This window comes from Micromys minutus (genome assembly GCF_963924665.1).
Source record: "Micromys minutus genome assembly, chromosome: 12".
NCBI lineage: Eukaryota > Metazoa > Chordata > Mammalia > Rodentia > Muridae > Micromys > Micromys minutus.
The window spans coordinates 34,828,143-34,850,362 of record NC_137981.1 but is presented as its reverse complement, the minus strand read 5'-3'; the positions used below and the strand labels follow the sequence as shown (position 1 = coordinate 34,850,362).

Genomic DNA, 22,220 nt, shown 5'->3' with positions numbered 1-22,220 from the left:
ACAGGGGGAGGGAGAGACTTGGAGCAGCGCAACCTGTTATTTGGATTCCATTTTGGTCTTTTGTACGAATGGCCTATATTGTTGTTCAGAGCAGACCCCTGTGTGCTTGGAATGACGGTAATAATACTTAGCCTCTATCTAAGTGCCCAGCACATGACTACAGCTTTGTCACTTCTGGCTCCATCCAAGCTGCCTCACCTCTTCTGCCCACAGTTCTGGGCTGCAGACCAGACTGCTTCCTGATGGCTTGTTCCTGCCTCTCTGCCTTCACTCTTGTAACCCCTCTGTACCCCAATATTTTCTCTTCTCTTTTCTCCCCAACCGTCTTCTTAGGTCATATCGGCTTTATTCTCCAGCCCCAACCAGTATTCTGACTACTGCTCCCTGCGCAGATTTGTTTCCAAAACTGCTCTAGCTTCTTTCCTAGATGCGGGTCATTTAAGTTTATACTCGCTGCAGCTACTCTCATTGCTTTGCCTATCTGAGCATTCTCTCCTTGGCCACAGAAATGTCTTCAGGACGTCTGGAGTTTCTCCACGGTGCACAGTGAATGGAGTCACTAGCAGAGAGGAACTCCATAGAGAGATGAATTCTACTCACAATGTCTCAGCTCCAAGAAAACAAAAAGAGGTGTCATAGCATGCTTGGGCAGAAAGAGATTCAAGGTAGTGCTATTCGTGTGGAGCAGAATTTTTTTTTTTTTAGAAAACTGAAGTTTGAAAAATATTTTAAGATGCTAAGGCCACAAAGAACAAGACATAAACATGTTCATATAGTGTGATTTAGATTAAGATGTACATTAACTCTTTAAGGAGATAAGGGCTCACATGAACCAAAAAATGAACCATACATATTATGCATTATGTATCTCCACACTGAGCATTATGGCATATTTTAGGAGATTTAAAATAATGAAACATTACTCAAGTGATAATGACAAATGAGCCTTGGTTGTTTAATCTCAGCACAGAAAAAGGAAACAGCTATTAGGTCAAAGGGCAAGGCCATCCTTGATGGCTCTACTGACTCCTCCACACCTTCCTACGTGGAAAACACAACCCTTCATCTAAGGCTCTGTTTGACTGGGGCTAAACCTAATACCCAGAATACCCACATAGTCCGTGCAGTGCTTAAGTATTCGGCCTTTGGGTGACCCCTGGAGGGAGATACATCTTCCTCTCCAAGAAAGTGTTTTTTCATTGGGAAAGAACAACTATGAGCCAATATACATGAGGGTCAATCATGTCTAGGCCATGGCAAAGGTAGAAGTTGTTCTAACTTGTGAGGATAAAAACTAACTGGAAAGTGTGTGTGCTAGTTTGTGGGGGCTCCTCAAGAGGACCATTTTGCAGATGCAGAGAGCACTGGAGATGAGGAGGTGAGAATGAGATGCTTTGGGGAAAGTGATCCTGGGGGCAAGGGGGTGAAATGGCAAGACCAAAAGTCCTGAAGGAGGAAAACTGTCTGAATATTTGAGAACTAGACGCAGAGCCCATAAAGCTGGCATAGAAAGAGAGAGGCGTGACAAATCATGAGTGGGTCAGAAAGCAAGGTGGGCAAAAGGTCACAAGGACTCTGTTTGTCCCTATAAGGCATATGTTGCTTATTCTAAGTGAAAGAGAGACATGGAGTTGATACATGTATATAAAAGGTACATTGCACAGAGGCCAGGGTTCTACTTGAGGACTGCTGCTCATCTATTGGTTTTTGAGACAAGGTCTCTCAGTTGGAGGTGGAGATAACCAATTCTACAGGCATCGCAGCATTAGGATTGCAAAGGTGTATAAACCAAACCTGGCTTTCACAGGGATGCTGGGGATTGAACTCGGGTCTTCACGCTTGCTCAGTGTGTGCTTTACCAACTAACCCACCTTATTCCTTGTGGTTAGTTTTCAGTGAAGAAATGACTTAATACAATCTGCTAAGCATAGAGATGTGTGTCTTGCAAGAAAAGTCCTGGTGAAGAGTGAGTGCCTCATATTGGCTTTAGGAAATAAGATCAATCGTTTTTTCTTACATGGGAGGTCCTAGCTCCTTAATAGTGCCTCTGACCATCAGGGTTTAGAGGAAACACTTCCATACAGCGTATCTGGACTCTCCCTGTGATTTGAAGGCTTTCTGTTTCTTGTCAGTGGTCTAATGACCTGGACTTTGAGGTGGCTGTGCATATCAACTCTGAAACACCAACCTAAGTATCACCAACTGGAGCAGGGAAATAAATCGTCTTCTTAGTGTATATTCTATAGCACTCCATGAACTCTTTGTATAGCTGTTCCTGGAGTTCAAACTGTTTTTAAAAAATAATATACCTCATTCATTGTTTGTTGAAGAAAATTACAAGATGAAGCTCACATGAATCAGTAGCCAAAAATTAATAGCAATTCAGCAAGAAAGCTGATCTCAACAGGGATCATGCACAGTTAATTTGCTTGTGTTTTGTGGACAACTGTCATTCCTATCTAGAACTCTGGTGGTTCATAGAATCAAAGATCTTAATAGTTTGTATAGATTTAACCCTACTGGTGGGAAGGAAAATGCTTGCCACTAAGTGTGCATTCAGTTGCCTCACGGAATTTTAGCTAAGATCACAAGTAGACTTTATTTATTTGTAAGTCAATTCAATCCAGGCAATCTTGTGCATTGAGTTATATAGATGGTTATGAGATGTTATGTGGGTGCTGGGAATCAAACTGAGGTCCTCCAGCCATCTTTCCAGCCCCTCAGAGCCTTCTTAGGTAGAAGACAAACTGAAGTCCAAGGAGGGAAAATCTAAAGGCTCAGGGTCAAATAGGTTTTGCATCTTAAAATGCATGTGGAGGCTCAGTCTCCATGCGGTGTGTGATGCTAATGCTTCTCGGATAAGCAGAGGAAGCCAAGTGAAGCCTAACATGCAATTGGCCCACACTGTTTGGTCAACATGGTATTCTTTTAAATCCTGGGGAAATATCAACATGCGATTTCATAGAAAAAATAAAACTAGTTTTTCAGCTTTTCTTGGCAAACACTGGAGCCATCCTTCATGTAGCTAAAAGGGACTCCTCAAGGGGTGCACTTTCTCCAGTGTCCCACAGAGCCCTCCGACTATTCAGGCTTCCTTTCCTCTCCATCCTTATTGATGTTTGCCTCTATATGCATCTATGTTTTAAATATTGCTCAAACAGGTATCTCCATCTCTCTTGCTTACTCAGCTTCTGGCATTTCCATGCACATAGAACTTGTGTAGAATTGGGAAACACAATCAGGGCTGGGGAACGAATGAGGAAAAAAAAAGCCAGAAAGCATTCACAGTATAGTCAGTAAGATAAAGCCAGCCAGCCATAAGTTAGTGGGAGTTTAATTCTTAGTTTCCAAAAAGAAATCTCACAATATGTCCAGTGTGGAAAATTGTCACTGGTTGCAAAAACTTCAGGGGAATAAAAAATGATTTCCCTTCCTTTTTCCCTTCCAAGAGGGGAAAAATGCCACTTGTCACAAAAAAGGGTCTTAAATCAGAAATCTGCAATAAAAGTGTTGTAATAACAAGTTAGATTGCTTTCCTGATAATTATTAAGGAGAGGTCTACCAAGTTTGACAATGCCATTATACAAAGGCCCCTTTCTTTTATTACCAGCATCATCTGTTAGCTATAGTATTTTCAACCCAGATGTTCCTGAACAAAGGCTCTTAAGAATTAGAGTCCAGCTGTCTCTAACTACCCAGAGAGAAATAAATTGTCCCTGCCATTAAATCAGTCCCCTTGACTGGAGAGATTACTTGCTGGTGTGAATTAAGCCTAGAAACCTGTCATGGAGTTTGCACCTTCCAGTATGCTTACAAAGTGGATACAAAGATGAGGCTTAGAGCAAAAGACTGCCACCAGGAAAGTGGCAGAAAACAGAAAGAACAGCTTCTAAACTCTAAACCCACCAAGCCTTCTAAACCCAGGCCCGCCTATAAGCACTAGCACCCCCACCCCCACCCCCCAGCCACCCAGAGGCCCAGGAACTTCAGGGTAACTCCGATAACACAACAGTAGGGGTATAGATACTGAGTCCTGGAAAGCAAGAAGTGAGCATAGAAAATAGCCACATTTCACTTTCACTGGAAAGGATGGCTTCAAGACAGAAGAAGACCTACTTAAAATATACATTTTTTTTTTTTTAACCAGCAAGATTTGTAATACTGAACACCAAGAAAAGAGAAGTGACTTGGACAGCTAGTGGAGGTGATGTTCCACTCCATTTCTTTGTAGTTTTGATAAATATAGATGGGGTAGTTTTCAGAACATGCCTACTCTCAAATTAGGTACATCTATACATGTCCAGCATACACACAGGCATATATAACATGCACACACACACACACAAACACACACACACATCAAGCACCGTACCTTTCTTTCCTAGTAGATGTAAGACATTTAAACTTCTAAATACTTTAATTCTTTGATGTGGGCAGTTAGAGCTTACCTAAAGTGCTAATAATTGCCATTTGGGTAAAATTTTACTGTTCTTCTTCTCCTGAAACACACACCATGGGGACTGCACACTCGGCTACCAGGTAAGATCAGTTCCAAGTAAATTCTTTGTCTGATGCCTCTCTCCAGAATTTCAAACCTTTATTAGCCTCTACAGACTTTCATGAGGGTTTCAGTGGGGTTTATTGCCAGTGGTTTATCTAACAGTTCAGAAAGAACTAGCTGCCACTTTTTCAGTTCCTTTAGTGAAAACAGTCACCAATGTTACAGTCACATATATGTTCATATGTGTTCAGGCCTATATACAAAATTCCCAACATATGCGACTAGATGGTACCATCTCTGATGGGAAAAAAATTTAAAGATATGATGTAAGTTTTTATATAGATTCTGTTGGCACAAGCTTTCCTGAAGTTAGGGTACATGATTTTGCCATAAAACAAATAGGCTTGTCTGGCCTCTTTTTGTTTCACACTGAGATTAGATCTTTCTAAAACAATTAATGGAATTGGAGAACTCAAGTTGGTACTGGGCAAGAGGCCCTTCTTTGCCTACACTGCACTAATTTTGACTTTCTTTGTGTGGCTTCTTTTGAGAGATCTGTCCATACAAGATGGCACAGAATGTCCAGTTTTCTGAATCGCAGGCACATGGGAAGCAGGTGGATAACTGAAAAAAATGGAGAGCTCCCCCTCCCCAGCATCTTCTTCATTGCCTGAAGCCAGTAGAGCAACATCCTCAGTTTGCAGCTGGGCTTGGGGGCTGAACTGCCCTTCAGCACCGCCCACTGCATTTCCCCAGGTTACTCAAGCACTAATTGCTCAGCATCAAAGCTGAATCTTAACTGCTCCATCAGCTGCAGAGAGACAGAGAGACACATCGTATTTTAAACACACCTCCTCTTGTCCTAATCCCCTCTGAGCTGTAAAACCTCATACAATTAAGCTTTTACATTTTGCAAGTGATGAATGACTGACTAATAGGCTCGCTCTGAGACTCCAGCCCTGGAACTCTATGTTCTTGGAACCTGACTGCTGAACTTGCTTTCAGGTCTTCCTGCCCACCTTCTCCCACCCCCACCTACCTGGGCATCCTCACTTTTGCCAGCTCTCACAATGACACGACTATCATCATTGTCTCCCAAAGCATCACATGTCAGACAGTAGCTGATGTGCCTCTTCCCCTTATCTACAGAGTTAGTATCAGCAAACCTCAAAAGACTATTCATGTTGAAAAAACCTGTCCATGGTACTTTGAGACTCAGCTTCTCTATTCCCTGGGCACTTTCCCCTGTCCCATCATCTGAACCCAAGCTTCATGCAGGATCAGCTCCATAAAAAGGCATCTCCTCTGGGAATCTTCCCGTGGCCTATAGAAAACTTTGAGAGCCCTAACACCTACACTGCAGCTGCATGCGTTCACCAAGTGTGTGCAGCTCCCTCAGCCCAAGTTCAAAGTCTGAAGGCAGCACTAAAGGGGAAACAAATTCCTGGTGTTTAAAAGTATTGTCATCAACTCAAGGTTCCATGTTTAATGGTCAGGCAAATCTAAAGCAACAAGGTGGGCGCAGTGGCGAAAATATTCCAATGCGTTGCATTTCCGTCCTATTGACTTGTGATTAATAATAACTGAAAAGTTTTACTAAATAATAAAAGTAAAAGAAACAAGGACTGCCAACATGTCTACTCCCTCTTAGCAGAGGTAAGAAATAGGGAAGATGACTAATAAGTACCGGGGGACGGGGAACCCGAGGAACCTCACACCATGCACCCCGTTTCAGGCCAGACATCTGGTACTACCAGAGAAAAAAGTAGAGAATCTTAACTTAGCAAGAGGCTGACCTGCAGGACCGACTTCAGTCCTATGTCACTTCATTCAATACATTGGACAGTGGCATGTTGTGTGAACCGCTCAAGAATGAAATCTTTGAAGAGCAAATGTGGCTTCAAAACTCTAACCTTGCTGGATGCTTGAGACTGGCCATCTGCATTTTACATGCTCTTTCTGGAGGAGGGGAAGGAGAAGAGGAGGAAGCAGGGACTTGCTGGTATTTTAGATCCCAAAGCTGATGCTGAGGAGGAAGCTGATGCAAAAGCTCTGATAAAAAAAAAAAAAAAAAAAAAAAAAAAAAACCACCAAAAACTTGGGTGTAGGATGATGTCATTATGCAGCAAGGTGGGTCAAGCCTATCATTGGATGAGAAGGAAGGGTAGGCGGGGCAAAATCTAGGAAGGAAAGAAGAGGAGGAGAAAGCGGGAGATTCAAGAAGAGGCAACAAGGAAGCAGACATGGATGTTTCGGTGCATCTCTATATGGATAAGGTTGTTAATATTTTATAAGGGATGGGATTGTACAGGATGATCTGACTTATCTAGGTGGGCAAATTATATCATACCAACTAGATCAGAATATTTTGGTGTGTTCTTTGATGTGGCGACTTAATTGAGTTCAAAGAGGGTGTAGTGGTGGGACACACAAAGGCTGCCATGGAGTTAGGACGTGTGTGTTCAAGGCTTGGCAACAACACACCAAGGGAAAGTGTGTGGAATCAACAGACTGGGGCGGTCATAGACCACCCGGGGCAGAAACATTTAGGGCAGGCGGAGTGAACCGCCTGGGAAGGGAACCGTGTGGGGAGGGCAGCTTGCGGATCATGTGACAGTCTGTGCACTGGGCTCCACACTGGAGCGACCCCCACAGAGTGAGATGGCGGGACCGGAAGCTACTGAACAAATTCTTTTTTTCTTAATTTTTACCATAACACTTAAGTATATGCGAGTATACAGAAATGTGGGTGGAGGTACCTACCAGAGAAGAAGAGGGCATTAGTCTCCCTGGACTGACAGGTGGCTGTAAGCTGCTCAACAGAGCACTGAGATCTGAACTCTGGCCTTCAGCAAGAGCAGCAAGCACCCTCAGCCTGGCTGCTAAGCCACCTCTCTAGTTCCCAAAGGCCCAGATCTTAACATAAGCTTGCAAGAGGCGAGCCCGCCTGCGAATCTGTGTTTTGCCTGAGTGGTGGGGGCTCAAAGCAGGCTGCAGAGGCTCTTGGACAGAGTGTGGGGTGGGGTGCAGCTTCCCCTTCTCTGACTCCAGATAAGGATCGCCTCACTTTATCATTTAAAAATAAACAAGTCGAGCACACTTTCAAGCCTCACTCCAGATTCTTAACATCTGGAGATGAAGTGCGGGTATCATTTTATAAGTTTCCCAGAAAAGCATTAATGAGCTAGTCTTCAACTGTCACCTGCTCTCACCTGTTCCTAGTTGCAGGAGACTGGAGGAGCCCCAGAACCCTGGTTCCATCCTTTGTTTGCCAAGTGGTATTGGAAAGGTGCCCAGAGGTGTTCTGAGTCTCAAAATTTCAAGCTAAGGGGTCTCTTGTGTACAGCATGAGCCATTTATATGGTTGCGATACCCCCTGTCTTTTCAGTACAAACACCACTCCAAGGTTTGGGGCATATGGGAGGCAATGCATGTGGAAGGCTAGGAAAGATTGTGCATTTTGTCTAAATTAGCGTTTGGCTTGGGAACGGTGCCCTCCTTTTGGTCACACATAAGATGGAATCAAAAGGCTACCACAATGGCTGAGATCTCATTCTGCACCGCCACACTCTGGTCTCCACATTGTAAAGACCGCCACAGCTTGCAATTTTGAAGAAGTTAGTTTTGAGGGCCACTGCCTCTCCTAGACTGTCCCTGCCCTTCCTGTTCTCTTCAGAGACGACCTTCAATTCCTCCTGTGTACCCGCCACCTTCTCTTTTCATAGGACGACTGTGTCTAGCTTTTGAGAAAACTCCAGGCTCTCTTGAGCCCCAATAGCACCTGCTGGGTGGCATGCTGCCAGCCTAGGGGAAGAGCAAAATTCTTTCTTTCCATGTTTTGCAACATCGTTGGTTACCTATTGTTTTAGTGTGGTACATAATTATGGAAACTGCTCTGAAAATCTGTATATTTTATCTGTGCTTTATTATACACTGAATGGTCCCCAATTCTTTTTCGTCTCCACAAACCGGCCGAAAATATATTTGGGCGTCCTTTATGTCATCTTGAAATTGAATAGCCAATCCTTACAGTAATGAAAATACTTACGCGGCAGCCTGGTGATATACAGCACTACACTCTAATTACGGCTGCGCTTTAATTAACCTGAATTGAAGAGTGTTATCATTAAACTGCTGGTAACTTTGAGTTATGGCTTTTCTTTAATTTAAAGTAGAAAACACAGATAATTAAGCCTCAAGATAATCAAATGCTTGAAGAGAGCTTCAATGTTTTGGGTTGTTCCTAAATCTCATTAAATGTCCTTTCTTTATTGATTAGTTCCACCTCTGCCGAATTGCTGCATTAAAGGAATAATAGCACCAGGACGAACACATTCTCACTCACATCGGAAGTTGCTTTTACCCCCCCCCCCCCCATCCAGACACTTACTGAACAAATACTAAATTCTCTGACAATAAGGTAGGTCTAAGGTAGCTTTTCCCCTCATTAGAACACGCCTTAAGATGAGTATCAATCAAGGAAAATAATTCATATTTTACTAGTGTTGTGCCTGACAAGAGTGCTCCCAGGGAAGCTGATACTCCTAGCTCCTCACCCTCCTCTTTCTCTCTGAACCTGGAAAAAAAAGTCAACTCTTTTGAAGGCTAATGGTGAGAAATACTCCCCCTAGAGGCTGTAACTGGGACACACAGCCTCTGAATGACTGCAGACTCCTGAGCTGGCATGGAAGGCTAACACAGATTCCCAAGGCTGGAAGCAGGTGGGATAGACCAGGGCTGTTTGGTTCATTCATCCTGGTTTAGGAGAAAGCATATACAGCTCCTTCATTAAAACAGGTGGGAGCCAGGGAGCGTTCAGCAGAAACATGGACCCCGTGTGGCCAACTCTGACTTTAAAGAAAGTATCCAGGTTTTGTTTCTTTTTGGTGAAATTCTGTGGTCCAGAAATGCAGGTAACTAGCCTTGAACAAATAAAACTATTTAAAATCCACGGGTCCAGCAGACCCTGTAAATCTAGGGGATGCAGTCCTCGCCTCTAGTCAAAACCGCCCCCACCCCCACCCCTGGCAAAGGAAGAGGAGGGTGGAGAGGTTGGAAGTGACAGAATTTCCCAGAGAGTTTTCCTGTCAGGCTCAAAACTAGTTAAATCAGAATTAATGGCTAAGAAAGAGAGCTCAGAAAGCTCCCAGATAGCATCCCTAACATCATAGGGCCCCACCCTGGGTGTTGCCAACTTGGGCCTGATGCTCAGACCACTCCTGCCTTGACCGCAGAGGGCTTTGAGAGCCTTCTTTAAAAAGCCAGCTTCTGTTTTCAGTGGAATTTCTGACTTCTCAATACTTCCCATTGGAAGCAGGCTGAGTTAGGACAGAAGACAGCCTCCCCAGCATCTCTGAATGGTTAACTTCACACGCAGAAAGGGAAATCATTCTTAGGGAGGGTGCTTAGGGGACTTACAACAGGGCTCCCATTTCCAGAAAAGAACTCCTTCTGAATCAATTACCTGTTCACTTTTCCAGTCCATTTAGAATTTAAACTATCGCTTAGAGACGGAGTGAGGAATTTCTGTAAACAACCAAACCATTTTGGAGTGCTTGGGGGTTTGGGCTCAGGGACTGGCAGAGAACACCTGCTGTGTTCTCTGACAGGAATCTCCATTCCTCCCTTCTGCATAAAGAACAGAACAGGAGTCCCAAAGCTCCTGGCTTTCCTTTATTATGAAGGGCTCTCAGGTTTGACTTAGCACCTTTAGGCTCCCTGTTTTATAGGATCCCAGGCAGTAGGCTTGGCTGGTAAGTAGACAGCAGAGGGCCGTGGCTCTTCTCCCTCAGCCCAGATCTGCCTGTTTCTTCCAGGCTTTTATCAGTGAGAGCACTTACTGACCTTTGCTAAGGTGTCCAATACCAGCGGATCATGTTTAGGGGTCCACCACTGTCAAAGTTTCTCTTTTCACAGCGAACACACCCCTTATTTGCTTTTACTTCAATCTGGAGGTGCTAAGTGGTACATCTGGGGTACTGTTGTGCCTCAAGGTGGACCCCTGGATCTCTGGACACCAGGACACCTGTTCTTCTAGGGCTATGGGGTATGGCCTGCTGCAGGTGCCCTGGGAACCACTGAAGGTTCTTACGGTTTGAGAAAGGAGTACTCAAGAAGACCTTTGCAAGGCCTCCTTCTGTGCACTTGAGAGTACAGTTCCTCAGTAAATAGTAAAAGCACTTTGAATGTCCACGGACTTGATTAGGAGAACTTTATTAAAAGATTTCTTATAAGATTCATTTATCCTGGAACTGGCAACATTTGCTTTTTTTTTCTCCATTAAAGCCAGTTAGGAGCTGAGGGTGAGGCCCTGGGTTCAATGCCTAGTACCACAGACAGAAAGGCAGATATAGATGAAATCAAACAAATCAAACCAGGGCCACATGAGTTTGTGCCACCTTTCAGAGGCTTCTGCCTCACAGTGGTGTTACTTAAGATGTGCAGGTAAATTGCACACATTATGAGTTTGTATAAATTGGGTTTCATCTCAAGATTTCCAGACCTAGAGGATAAATTGGAGCCAGCATAAAGCCCAAAGACAGAAACCTTGTCAGGACATGCTTTGCTGTCCACAGACAGGCAGGGCTGAACCTACAGGGACCCCTCAGTGAGTGCCAAGTTTCCCTACCAGTGTGAACAGAGGTGGGAGGTAGTCCTCACAGACCCATTAAACATACCCAAGGTGCAAACATCATCTAGTGAATGGTCACTTACTCACAAACAGTAGGGAAGGACAGACCCACGAAGGCACTGGAGAGATATTCTGTATACATTTCATTGGAGACTCCTTCCAAGTAGTATTTCTGCCACGTGTCTTCTTCAATCTAAGAGAAAAGTGCACAGGAATAGGGTTTAAAGCATAGCCAAACACTGACAGAGCAGAGCCGGGGTTACAGCCTTAGTTAAAGAAACAAATGTGATAGTGGCACAGTGACCTTCCTGGTGATAGCCTTCTCAGCAGCTGGGAATGTCTCCATAGCACCCACCCGAAGCTAGCTTCCGGTGACCCCAAAGATAACTTAACTCAGGTAGGTTTCCTTCAAAGCACTACCTTGCTTCAAAAAACAAAAGAATTATTTACATGTGTGCATGCATGCGTGTGTGTGTGTGTGTGTGTGTGTGTGTATGTGTGTGTGTGTGTGTGTGAGAGAGAGAGAGAGAGAGAGAGAGAGAGAGAGAGAGAGAGAGAGACAGACAGACAGACAGACAGACAGACAGACAGAGAGAGGGAGAGAGGGAGAGGGAGAGAGAGGGAGAGAGAGGGAGAGAGAGGGAGTGTGTGTCTTTTTGTCTGTATCTTTGTGAGAATAAGAACATGTATATATGTGTGTTTGTGTGTATGTGACTGTGTATGTGTATCTGTCTGTCTATGTGTCTATGTGAGAGTATGTATATGTGCTTGACTTTTTTTAGAGAGTTCATGCAACAAGGACGTGGGTGCCAATGAAGGCCAGAAGAAGACATCAGATCTGCTGGAGTTACAGGTAGTTGTGAACCACACAGTTTGGGTACTGAGAACGGAACTCAAGTCTTATGGAAGGACAGCGAGTGCTCTTAACCACATAGCCATCTGCCCCACTGTGATTTTATTTTTAAAAGTTATGTCTGGTTTTATACTTGTAGGGCTATATGAAAAAGTCTAGAAATATTTATAGCAGAAAAGTAGCAACTATTTTTGAGTGGCAGAATACTAGTCTTTAAAATAGATTATGTATTGTCTGAAGACCTTTACACACATGCATGCACATGTGCACATGAAAAAGTGGGCAGGCACGAGTGCACACACACTATGTATTACATTTCACCTACATATTTCTACTTTGGCATAAAATGTTCTCACCGTATTAAAAATACCATACAATAAGCAAAATATAGTTTCAAAGGGGTCATGCCCAAAACTTCATTAAAAAGCACTTTTTAATTTTTTCTAAATAATAAGGTCTAGCTGGGTTTCCCAATAACCATCTCCAAGCAGTGATTACACTGCAATCAATCTTTGGAACGGAAACCCGAGTCACTCTGTGCACTGAGGAATCTCGGTTGTCCTCCTTGGCTTGCTTTGTCCCATAGCTTTCCAGGCCTTACTTCCAGTGATGGCTTAAATAACAAGAGGACAACAGGAGGTGGGGAGGGAGCAGAGGGCCAGCAAAAACTCAGGCAGGGAGTGAGATGCTTCACCCTTGTGCTGTTCACTGGCCTAATGCTCAGCCTGAGCAAGTAGGCCACTAAGCTGACCTCCTCAGAAGGAACTGCTTCTCTCCACCTCTATGTCAGGGGTTAGCTACACAGAGCTTTGTGAAAAAATAGTTTACCCAAAGGTATAAGAGTTCTACCTATTTAAAACAAAAATCAAATCAAATCAAATCAAAACAAACAAACAAAAAACCAAGATATTTTAATTAAAGCATTTTTTTTTTGCCATTACCTTTTACCAGTTCTTTGAGAATTTCAGACAATGTAGTTTTAGCATAGTCAAGCTCTGCCTACAAGTCTTACCAGATCCACCCCTCCTATCTACCTAACTTTATTTCTTCTTTTTTAGAATTCATCAAAAGCCCAATCTGTGCTACCCATACACTCTTGGGTGTGTGTTTATCTACTAGACCGTGCTTGATCCACCAGGAGCCACACCTCGGAGCACCTGTACCTGGTAACTGACCTACCAGGTAGCCACACATTAATGAAAACGGATGCTCTCTCTTCATGCTGGGGTTTTTGTCTGCCTTGTAGTTGTAAAGCTCTCTAATAATATACCAGACATTTTTTCCTAATTTAAGTATTACAAGCGATTTTCAAAATACTGACAGTATAAACCTTATCTTAACATTACTGATACTTTTTCAATTAGTATGGGTTTCATATTGATCATTTAATTATGGTCATTGTTTGCACGCCTCTGTGTATAATGAATTAACGGTTAATCAATAAATCTTGTAAATAAGTAGAAACGGATCCTTATCGAATCACAATATTGTTATGCTTTTGTTAAACTTTGCAGAATAATTTCATTGATTCATTTGCTCAGTAAATATTTACTGAAAATGTTCTACATTGCAAGACTTATTCTAGAGGCTGATTAGATCTGATTTGGAACTGGTACTTGTTTTCCCACATTGTTTCCTTATACTGGAAAAAGCACTTTGTTACCTAGCTCGGATTTAAGCAACAATCCTGCGAGATGCCTCTGGCTCTCAGTGACTCTCTTTGCCTCTTCCCCCAAACTTTGTCTCTGTGGCAAATGTGCAGTGTTTGTGGACTGAGAGACAAACAACTGAGAAAAACATTCACAACATTCTACAAAACAAGAACCCCCCCTCCCACACCCATATGTAAATTCTCAGATTGTATCTACAAGGCCAAACATGCTAGCACTGTACACATGGTAAGGAGTTTAAAATTCATTGTCCTGACTCTTTAAGACCATCATATCTTTGGAGCTATTTGCACATACACAGCCTAGAATGTTTTTTTTTTTAGGATTTCTAATCGAGGCATTACATACATACATACATACATACATACATACACACACACAGATACACACACACATGCACATACTCACACAGTATAATACTGCTAATTTAATTATACTAAAATCTTTTCAAAAAGACATATAGTTAGTAGAGATGTAAACTGGTGCAGCCACTATGAGAAACAGTGAAAGAGTTCTTGAAGTCCAAATATAATTGCTATACAGCAGCAATTCCACTCCTAATTAGGTAACTAGAGAAAATGGGAAGGGATCAGAACAGCATTATATATGACAACTTAGAGTCTGAAAGTACCCAAGTGTCTATAGAAGGATATGAAGACCCACAAAGGCATGCTGTTTAGCCTTCTTAAGAAAGGAAATTCTGGCAAATTATACACCATGGATAAACCCTGACAATATATGCTAAAACAGACCACAACCATAAAAGACAAATATTGGTGGTAAGGTCCAGTTACTTGCGATCCATGCCTGAAATTCATGGAAGAAAATGGTATAAAGAACACTGCTGGGGTTGGGGACAGTCACCGCTTTTATGGCACAAAGTTTCAGTTTTTCAAAATGAGAAGAATTCTGAAGATTGGTGGTGGTGTCCGTTACATAGCCCTGCAAATGTACTTCATGCCAATGAGTTATACACTTCTGATTATAATTGATACTAATAATTTTTAATGCCTCATCATAGGATGTCAATCTATGCTAAAGAAAGAACACAAGGAAGGGAATCCTGTCACAAGGCCAGGGTGTTAGGATCTCACTCTTGACTCTCCTTGACTCTTCAGGCCTTGCAATTTCCACTGAAAGAATTCAGAGGAGGCTTTATTAGCGAGTCTTTATGGGTCGAGTTTATTAGAGAGCACTCTCAAAAGCCAAAGGCTAATAAAAGCCAAGGGAACCATTGTGTTCATCTGCATCTTAGGAAGGCTACCTGCTGTTTCTCCAGAACTTTCCTCTGCTCCTGTGACTGAAGGGCCCATGTGGGTTAACTTGTACAGAATGCACAGTAAGGATATAGCCTTGTCTTTGCCAGAATGCCTCCTCTGATTAGACAGTAATATTTTGATCTTGATGGCAGGTCAGAACATCATGTTATTAAGCCCCCCTACCCCCCAAAAATCAAACTTAGATACTATTTGTTACCATTTGAGACAAGTCTTACAAAGCTTAAAACTCTCTTGAGTTTGCTATGGAACTAAGGGTGACCTTGAACTTAAATTTGTGACCTCTCTGCCCCTACCTCCCAAGTGCCAGGGTGATAGGAATTCACCACCATATCCAGTTTATTGGGCTATTGGGTGCTGAAGATGGAACACTGCTATATAAGCACTCAGCCAACTGTGCTACATCCCAAACTCAGACCACATTCTTTCATTCTTTGAATCAATAATCAAAGTTCTGACCTCACAGTTTCTGGCTTTCTAGGCTGCTGAGTAAAATGGAAGAGCCTCGCTGGTCTTCGTGACACACAATTCTGCTAATATCTGCCTACATAATGCTATGACATTGTGCCACATCCCAATCTAGGGAAATGGGACTTCACTCTTCCTGAGCTGTATCAGGGCTTAAACCTTGACTTTTTATTACGGCTTGGCTTCCTAAGTTAAGCACATGAACAAGGCACATGAATAAAAATTTACATCCCTCTTACCTTTGTCAGTGGTAAAATTTAAAATAGGTGTTTAATTCTAAAACTGTGTTTAACACTGAGAGAGAAAGAGAGAGAGAAAGAGAGAGAGAGAGAGAGAGAGAGAGAGAGAGAGAGAGAGAGAGAGAGAGAGAGAGAGAGAGAATTAAGCAATTTAGAGATAGTTGAGGTAGCTTTTGTCATTCTGAGACACACCTAGTTAAAGTCAGTCACAAAACCAGTTCGTAGCACAAACAAGATTTACAGTTCATGCCCTGACCTACAAATGTCCCTTGCTAAGAGATAATATGGTAGGTGCCCATCGAGGTTGGGTCTGGACAGAGAGGATTTGTTACATACAAGTACCCAGTGCAGAAACAGCAATCCAGCCCTTCATCAAGGACTCAAGCTCAACAGTGAACTGCTTAGTGTGAGCAGCCAGCAAGGAGAACTACTGATGTTGAGCTCAGCTGCAAGGGGAGTTCAGAGCAAAATTCATCATTTCTATTATATGAAGTAGCACTGTCCCAGCCTACAACTTCTTTCCGTAAATAGTACATGCTGTGCCTTCTATTCGTATCCTCAATGCATTTTTAACTGTAATGTGAAGACACATTTCCCAGCAGAAAAATGAAGGAATGGGACCAAAACGACTTAAGGAAAGGTGCCAAAATTAATTTTCCAGCCATTCAGCAATCAGTCAAAGGCAAAGCTTTTCCTGAGGCAGCAATTTATCCCCTGGCTGTCACATCAAACGCCAGCTGTCTCAGAAGAGCTCCTAGCAAGATGAGCAGGTGATGTGCTGTGGGGCCTTATTCATCAAACATGCACAGAACCCTCCATGAGAAAAGAGAATGAGCCACTGGGCTAGCTTGTCTATACCTCTTATGGTTTTATTTATCTACCCTTCATGATCTAATTTTTCAACCAGTCTAGTTGAACCTCCCCAGCAAATGGTTTTACACCAACCCATGGGCAGACAGCCTTGCCATCAATGCCCCTTCCGTTCACAGCCATATTGGCTCTCTGAAAGTTCACTCCTTCTTGATCTCGGGTTTTGCACATGTTACTAATGATGGGTTGAGAACGACACCTTTTATTTTTTGTGCTTCCCCTGATTAGAAACTGTGTTTCTCTAATGCTAACAGCCTGGTGAATGTGAACAAATCAGCCCTCCTGGCTGGGTCTGTAACAGCCACAGTGATTTCTGTTGCCAGTGAATAACTGTGTAGATTAGAGCCAAACAATTTTGAAAGAAAAAAAAATTCCATCCCCACTTCAGGAGCCATAGAAATGACCCTGAAGGTTATCAAACACCCACCCTCATTTAATTGAAAATAAGTGTACTGCCTTAATTCAAATAGACGCTATTTTATATACCTAAAAATAAAGAACTGAAAGAATTATAGAGACTAATGCTCATTATCCTAATAGCTGCAATAAAATGGGATACACCGAAACATCTACCCACTAATATTGCCCTCTGTGGGGTGGTAGGGATAGTGTACCAAGTCCCTGCTTACTGTTTTCCACAGTCTATCTGGATTCTCAGTAAATACTCCTTCCCTGGTAAAATGCCATTTTTCAACCATAGAAATATATAATCAAAACAAGTTCGCTACATATAAATGAATACTTGCACACAGAAATTACATAGTATGCTATCCCTGTCGTTTTTACAGTGTGGTAGTCTACAACAATGCGGTGACATGAACTGACCAACACTATCTTAGATCCCCTAAATATATATTTATTCTGACATAAAAGAAATAGTACCCACAGAACACGTCAAGCATTTTACTATAACAATAAACATAAAATCAGAATTTATGGGCTCTTGGCTGACTTGTGTGTGGAGTTGTTACTAAAATGAGTGGAATCATTTATACTCATTCCACAGCAGAGTGTTGTCCCCAGGGAATGCCGGATGGAGTCCTGCTTGCTCTCAACTCCAGCTGAAAACAACAGCACTGAGGTGAAATCAGGACCCAACAGTAGGGTTCTATTTTCCTGCTCTCTGCTTCTCTCTGTGTTCATAGCCCATGAACACATCCCAATTTTGATCAAAGGGGCATGTGGGTCTTTTATCCCGACCCCTTTCTAGCTCCAGCGAAATTACAGATCCTCAAAGCAACTCATAGAATTAAGAAGCCAAATGAGAAAATAGTGCTTAGAACCATAGGGTGCCAACTCGCAAAGCCTGTGCAGCTCTGTAGGGTGGATATGCTGATGGTAAAGTGATAGCCAGAGCAGGGAAAAGTAGAGGCAGAGGATGATTTGCCTGTTGAGGTGAATTAGTTAAAGCACACACGAGCGTTGCACCCACCCAAAAGCTCTATGGATTCTCGAATGAAACACAAACACACGCCAGCTAATTTTGATATGCTTTGACTAGCTTGATGGTTGCACACTTCTAAACCTCCCCATGGCTAGCACATACTTCCCTCTGGTATTCCTGGCTTAACGCCTTCTAAATCTACATTTTATCGCTGCTACCCTGTCAACTTCTAGGAAGTCCACTGTAGGGCCGAATACTCTTTCCACCTACATTATAGGATTCTTTCTCTCATGCAGCTCTTAAATCTGATCCTTCTCCCTCCAAGTCATGGTAGTTCTCCTCTCTTCCCCCTTTCTCCATCCCCTCTGTTCCTTGCCCAAGCAATCTCAAAGTCCCTCCCTGTCTCCCTACCCAACCAATGGTTGTACTGCAATTCTTTATTATCAATCTAAGCTAGCCTGGGACAGGGACCCTCGGGTCGAGAAGCATGGCTTTTGGGAGCTGAAACATTACAGAGCATTAAAACCAATTCCCAACATTTGCCTTCCTGGAAGGTTCTCCCATTCTGCCTAAACGCTCTGTCAGCGCCATACTTCTTGGATGGTGATAATCGGGTCAGCAGGTTTTCTGGGAATGATACTGGATTTCAGGGTCTTCATCACAATTTGGCATTCTGTTTTTATGGTCTATTTTGGGCACAATTTTCAGAATGAGGGGACAGAATGAAAGAATCTCAGGTTTTTCCAAAGGCTTCATAGTGCTGCAAATTGAAACACATTACTTGAGATTTGGTGGAATGCCAGGTAAGTGGTTGCTTTGACCTCGAATGAGTAAATACACAACCTCAAAGATTAATATGAGGTAGACTTGGATCAGATTTTTTATTCCTAAATAAAGTGAGGTCTTTGAAGTTGTTGGTGTTGTTACACATTATATAGAGAAAAAAAATTAACCCATATAAAACATTCAGGAAAAAAATTAACAGATTGCACCACATTCAAATGCATTTCAATACATGTTATTCCCACACACACACTTTGTTATCCCAGCAAATACTATTTCTGGAGAGGCATTAAGTGCCAAAGGGTTTGAAGGTACAAGGTTTAACAGAAGTAGCGTCATGGAACTTTTTCAAAAGAATAACTATGCAGAAGTTATTTAAGATACTATTATCTCTTAAGATAAGGGAAGCTGGTGCTGTTTCTGGTATGTCAGGTTTTTCTTCTCTCTTGTTTTTTGTTGCTACATAGAAAAGGTGCATTTGTTTAAGACATGTCAAAATGTTTTAAAGGTTGGCATATTCACCATCTGCCCAAGTAGGAATTTTATTTTATAATCTTGCTAATAGTTCATAACATCTTTACTTCTGCTGCAAATAATATTCTTAAAATAGTACTCAAAACCCTTCTAACCAGGGTAGAGGAGTGGGAAGTGAATGTTCCCCAGGAATTGTTACCCACCTTATCCAGCCGTAACCCCTACAGGTAGGCCTGGTACCCAGGATTTTCCAAGGTGCCATTCTCAACACATCTGATGGGAAGGAAGCAAGGCTTTGCTTTGATTTCTGATATGTGTAGTTTTTTAGACCCAAATGTTTGAAATTGTGAGTAAAAGTGAATTACCATAGGAAAGAAATGAGAAGGTAACACACAGTAAGTATGGGGCCAAAATTTTAAGTCACTAGGCCCAACTAACATAAAAGCCACTGGTCAAGATGTTCCAAGATTCATATTTCATTTCTCTGTGTCTTATTTCCTGTCAAGCAAGCTACAATTCAGATACAGCACTTGTCTGTGGACTGTGGGCTGCATCTGAAACTCCACTGGCCTATAATATTGCCCATTTCTATCTTAGGATCTATAGGTACCATACACAACTTCCCTAAAGTTTCAAAAGAAGGAGTAATTACTTTCAACTGAGATAGATTACAAAATAAACTTACTACAAGTTATTGCCTGGAACTAAAGTAAATGGTGAGGAAATTTTATGCTATACTCAACAAGAATATAGGCTCTTTTGATGAGAATATTTTTTTCTTACAACTTTATTTTTAAAAAAATACATATACAGATTTTTAAAGGCATTTTGGCATAACACTATATGAATATTTTTGTCAGTACTTAATTATTTTAGAGGTTTGATAGCATGTATCGAAATCCCACTAGTTACCATAAGCATGAAGTACATGTAGGACAGAATGTAACATGGAAAAGGATTTCTTGGTGAGTATCGATTAAGCATAATGATCTGTGAATACCAAAAAATGCCACAAGACTATAATCTTAGCTCTTGGATTATTAATGATTTAAGGTACAGGTGTACCATACTCTGAGAGGGTGCTATACATTTATTCATGTTTTCCTAAGAAGAACTGAAGCTTTCATTTTTTGGCCTTTGTTTTTCTTGAGCGTCATATAGCCTGTGAGTTGTTTCTGGGGTATTCAGAGCTTTCTGGGGTTAGTATCCAATAATCAGTGACTGCATATTATGTCTGTTCTTTTGTGACTGGGTTACTTCACTCAGGATGATATTCTCTAGATGCATCCATTTTCTTAGGAATTTCATAAAGTCATTGTTTCTGATAGCTGAGTAGTACTCCATTGTGTAAATGTACCACAATTTTTGTATCCATTCATCTACTGAAGGACATCTGGGTTCTTTCCAGCTTCTGGCTATTATAAATAGGGTTGCTAAGAACATTGTGGTGCATGTGTCTTTATTGTATGTTGGAGCATGATGAGAATATTTTTATCTGAGTCATTACTACCTAGAACCCAGCATGGTACATCCTTTTTGAATCAATAACAAAATGTGGAGTTCTGGATTTAATAAAACCAATTAACTTTTTACTTAAATTTCAAACTTTTTATGGTTTTAGTGAAGTGTTTCTTAGCATATTTAACTACTAATATAAACTATATATTTCAATGGGAGAAATGTTACCTCCAGTTACAGGACCCTCTATTTTATAGAGTAGGCCATGGAGATGAAAAATGATAAGTTAAATACTTCTGTGCCCAGATTCCCACCCTAGCATGGCTGTTTCCGTCAATCTTTCAAAACTACACATCTCTCTGTGGCTATTCTTCATCACCAATCTTCTACCTTTCCTGTTGAATTATAGGCCACCTGATTTCTCTCATGTCCACAGTCTGGTGTGTTTCATCTGTTTTATGGGTATTCACCTACTGTGTCCAAGCAAGTCATGAGTACTAAACAGTCTATATCTAATACATGGGGTAGTATCTGGCACATAGCAGGTACTAAAGCTATACTAGTTGGCATCAGTTACGCTCAGATCATGTGGCTCCATCAGACAGCTGACCAGAACAGCAATGAGATGTAATATGAGCACAAGGCTCTCCCTTGTTAGCTAGCTCCTTACAGAAGGGGAAGGCTGTCTCATTAACGCTGTCTTCTATGGGTAGAACAAGCAGCATGCTAGTCTGTAGCTAGGATGCACTTAGCCAGTATGTGCTGAGTTGATGTAAGCATGAGAAAATGAGAGAAAAAAGGCAGAGAGCAGTAGGCACAATTTTCCCGATATCTAAGCATAAGTAAGTATGGATAACTATGTACTGTTTTGTGTTGGAGCATGAAATAAAGCAATTTTTGACCTCTTGATGCTGAAAAAGCCTACAGTCTTAGGCTCTAGAAAGAATGTATGTGTAAATGGGTAGCGGTGAAACTTCTTTACTATGAGCATTATTTTCTGGGAAATGCTGTTATTCTTCAACATCTTGGGTTACTTGGCAGGTAGCTTATGGTTTTTAAAATCCTAAGATCCAGTAATTTAGGGACTTGGGTTTGAGAGAAGGATGCTCAAGAAGTGGTGCTTTTAACTGTCCTTTCTTCTGTGCCCCACTTTATCCCTTTGGAGTGAAGTCTCCACCTCCTTACCTCAGTCCCCAGGGGTCTGTGCGCCTCTTTACTGTTCAGATTTCAATTTCAACTTAAGAGTAATCAATAGCAATAGATTGCGCCAAGAGGAAACTATATTTGGCAATGTCATTACTCCTAAGTTCTGAAAATGAGTGTGCTCTCCCATCCAGGTATCTTTAAAAAATCATCAACAAAAACAACACTGATTTGGAGAAGAGGGAATTACACAGAACACTTGAGTCAGAATTATGGTCTTACTTCTGTGTTGTTTGTGTGTTATCTACATGTTAGTGCACATGTACACATGCAGATAGGCATTTGTGCTATGTATGTGGAGCTCACAGACTGTTGGTAACATGTGTATTCTATGCCAGTTTCCACCCTATTTTTTGAGTCAAGATCCTTCCCTGAACCCAGTACTCATCAGTTTGGATAGGCTGGCTGA

At 41.9% G+C, this 22,220-nt stretch overlaps 1 protein-coding gene across 11 annotated transcripts in view; it reads right to left on the bottom strand.

Moving 5' to 3' along the window:
• Window positions 1-22,220, bottom strand: part of KCNMA1 (potassium calcium-activated channel subfamily M alpha 1) — a 666,778-nt gene that overhangs the window by 142,783 nt on the left and 501,775 nt on the right. For all 11 annotated transcript variants that reach the window (XM_080926078.1, XM_080926079.1, XM_080926070.1 and 8 more), the window contains one exon: window positions 11,216-11,325. In XM_080926078.1, the coding sequence (XP_080782204.1) occupies window positions 11,216-11,325 (110 nt within the window). The remainder of the gene's footprint in view (window positions 1-11,215; window positions 11,326-22,220) is intronic.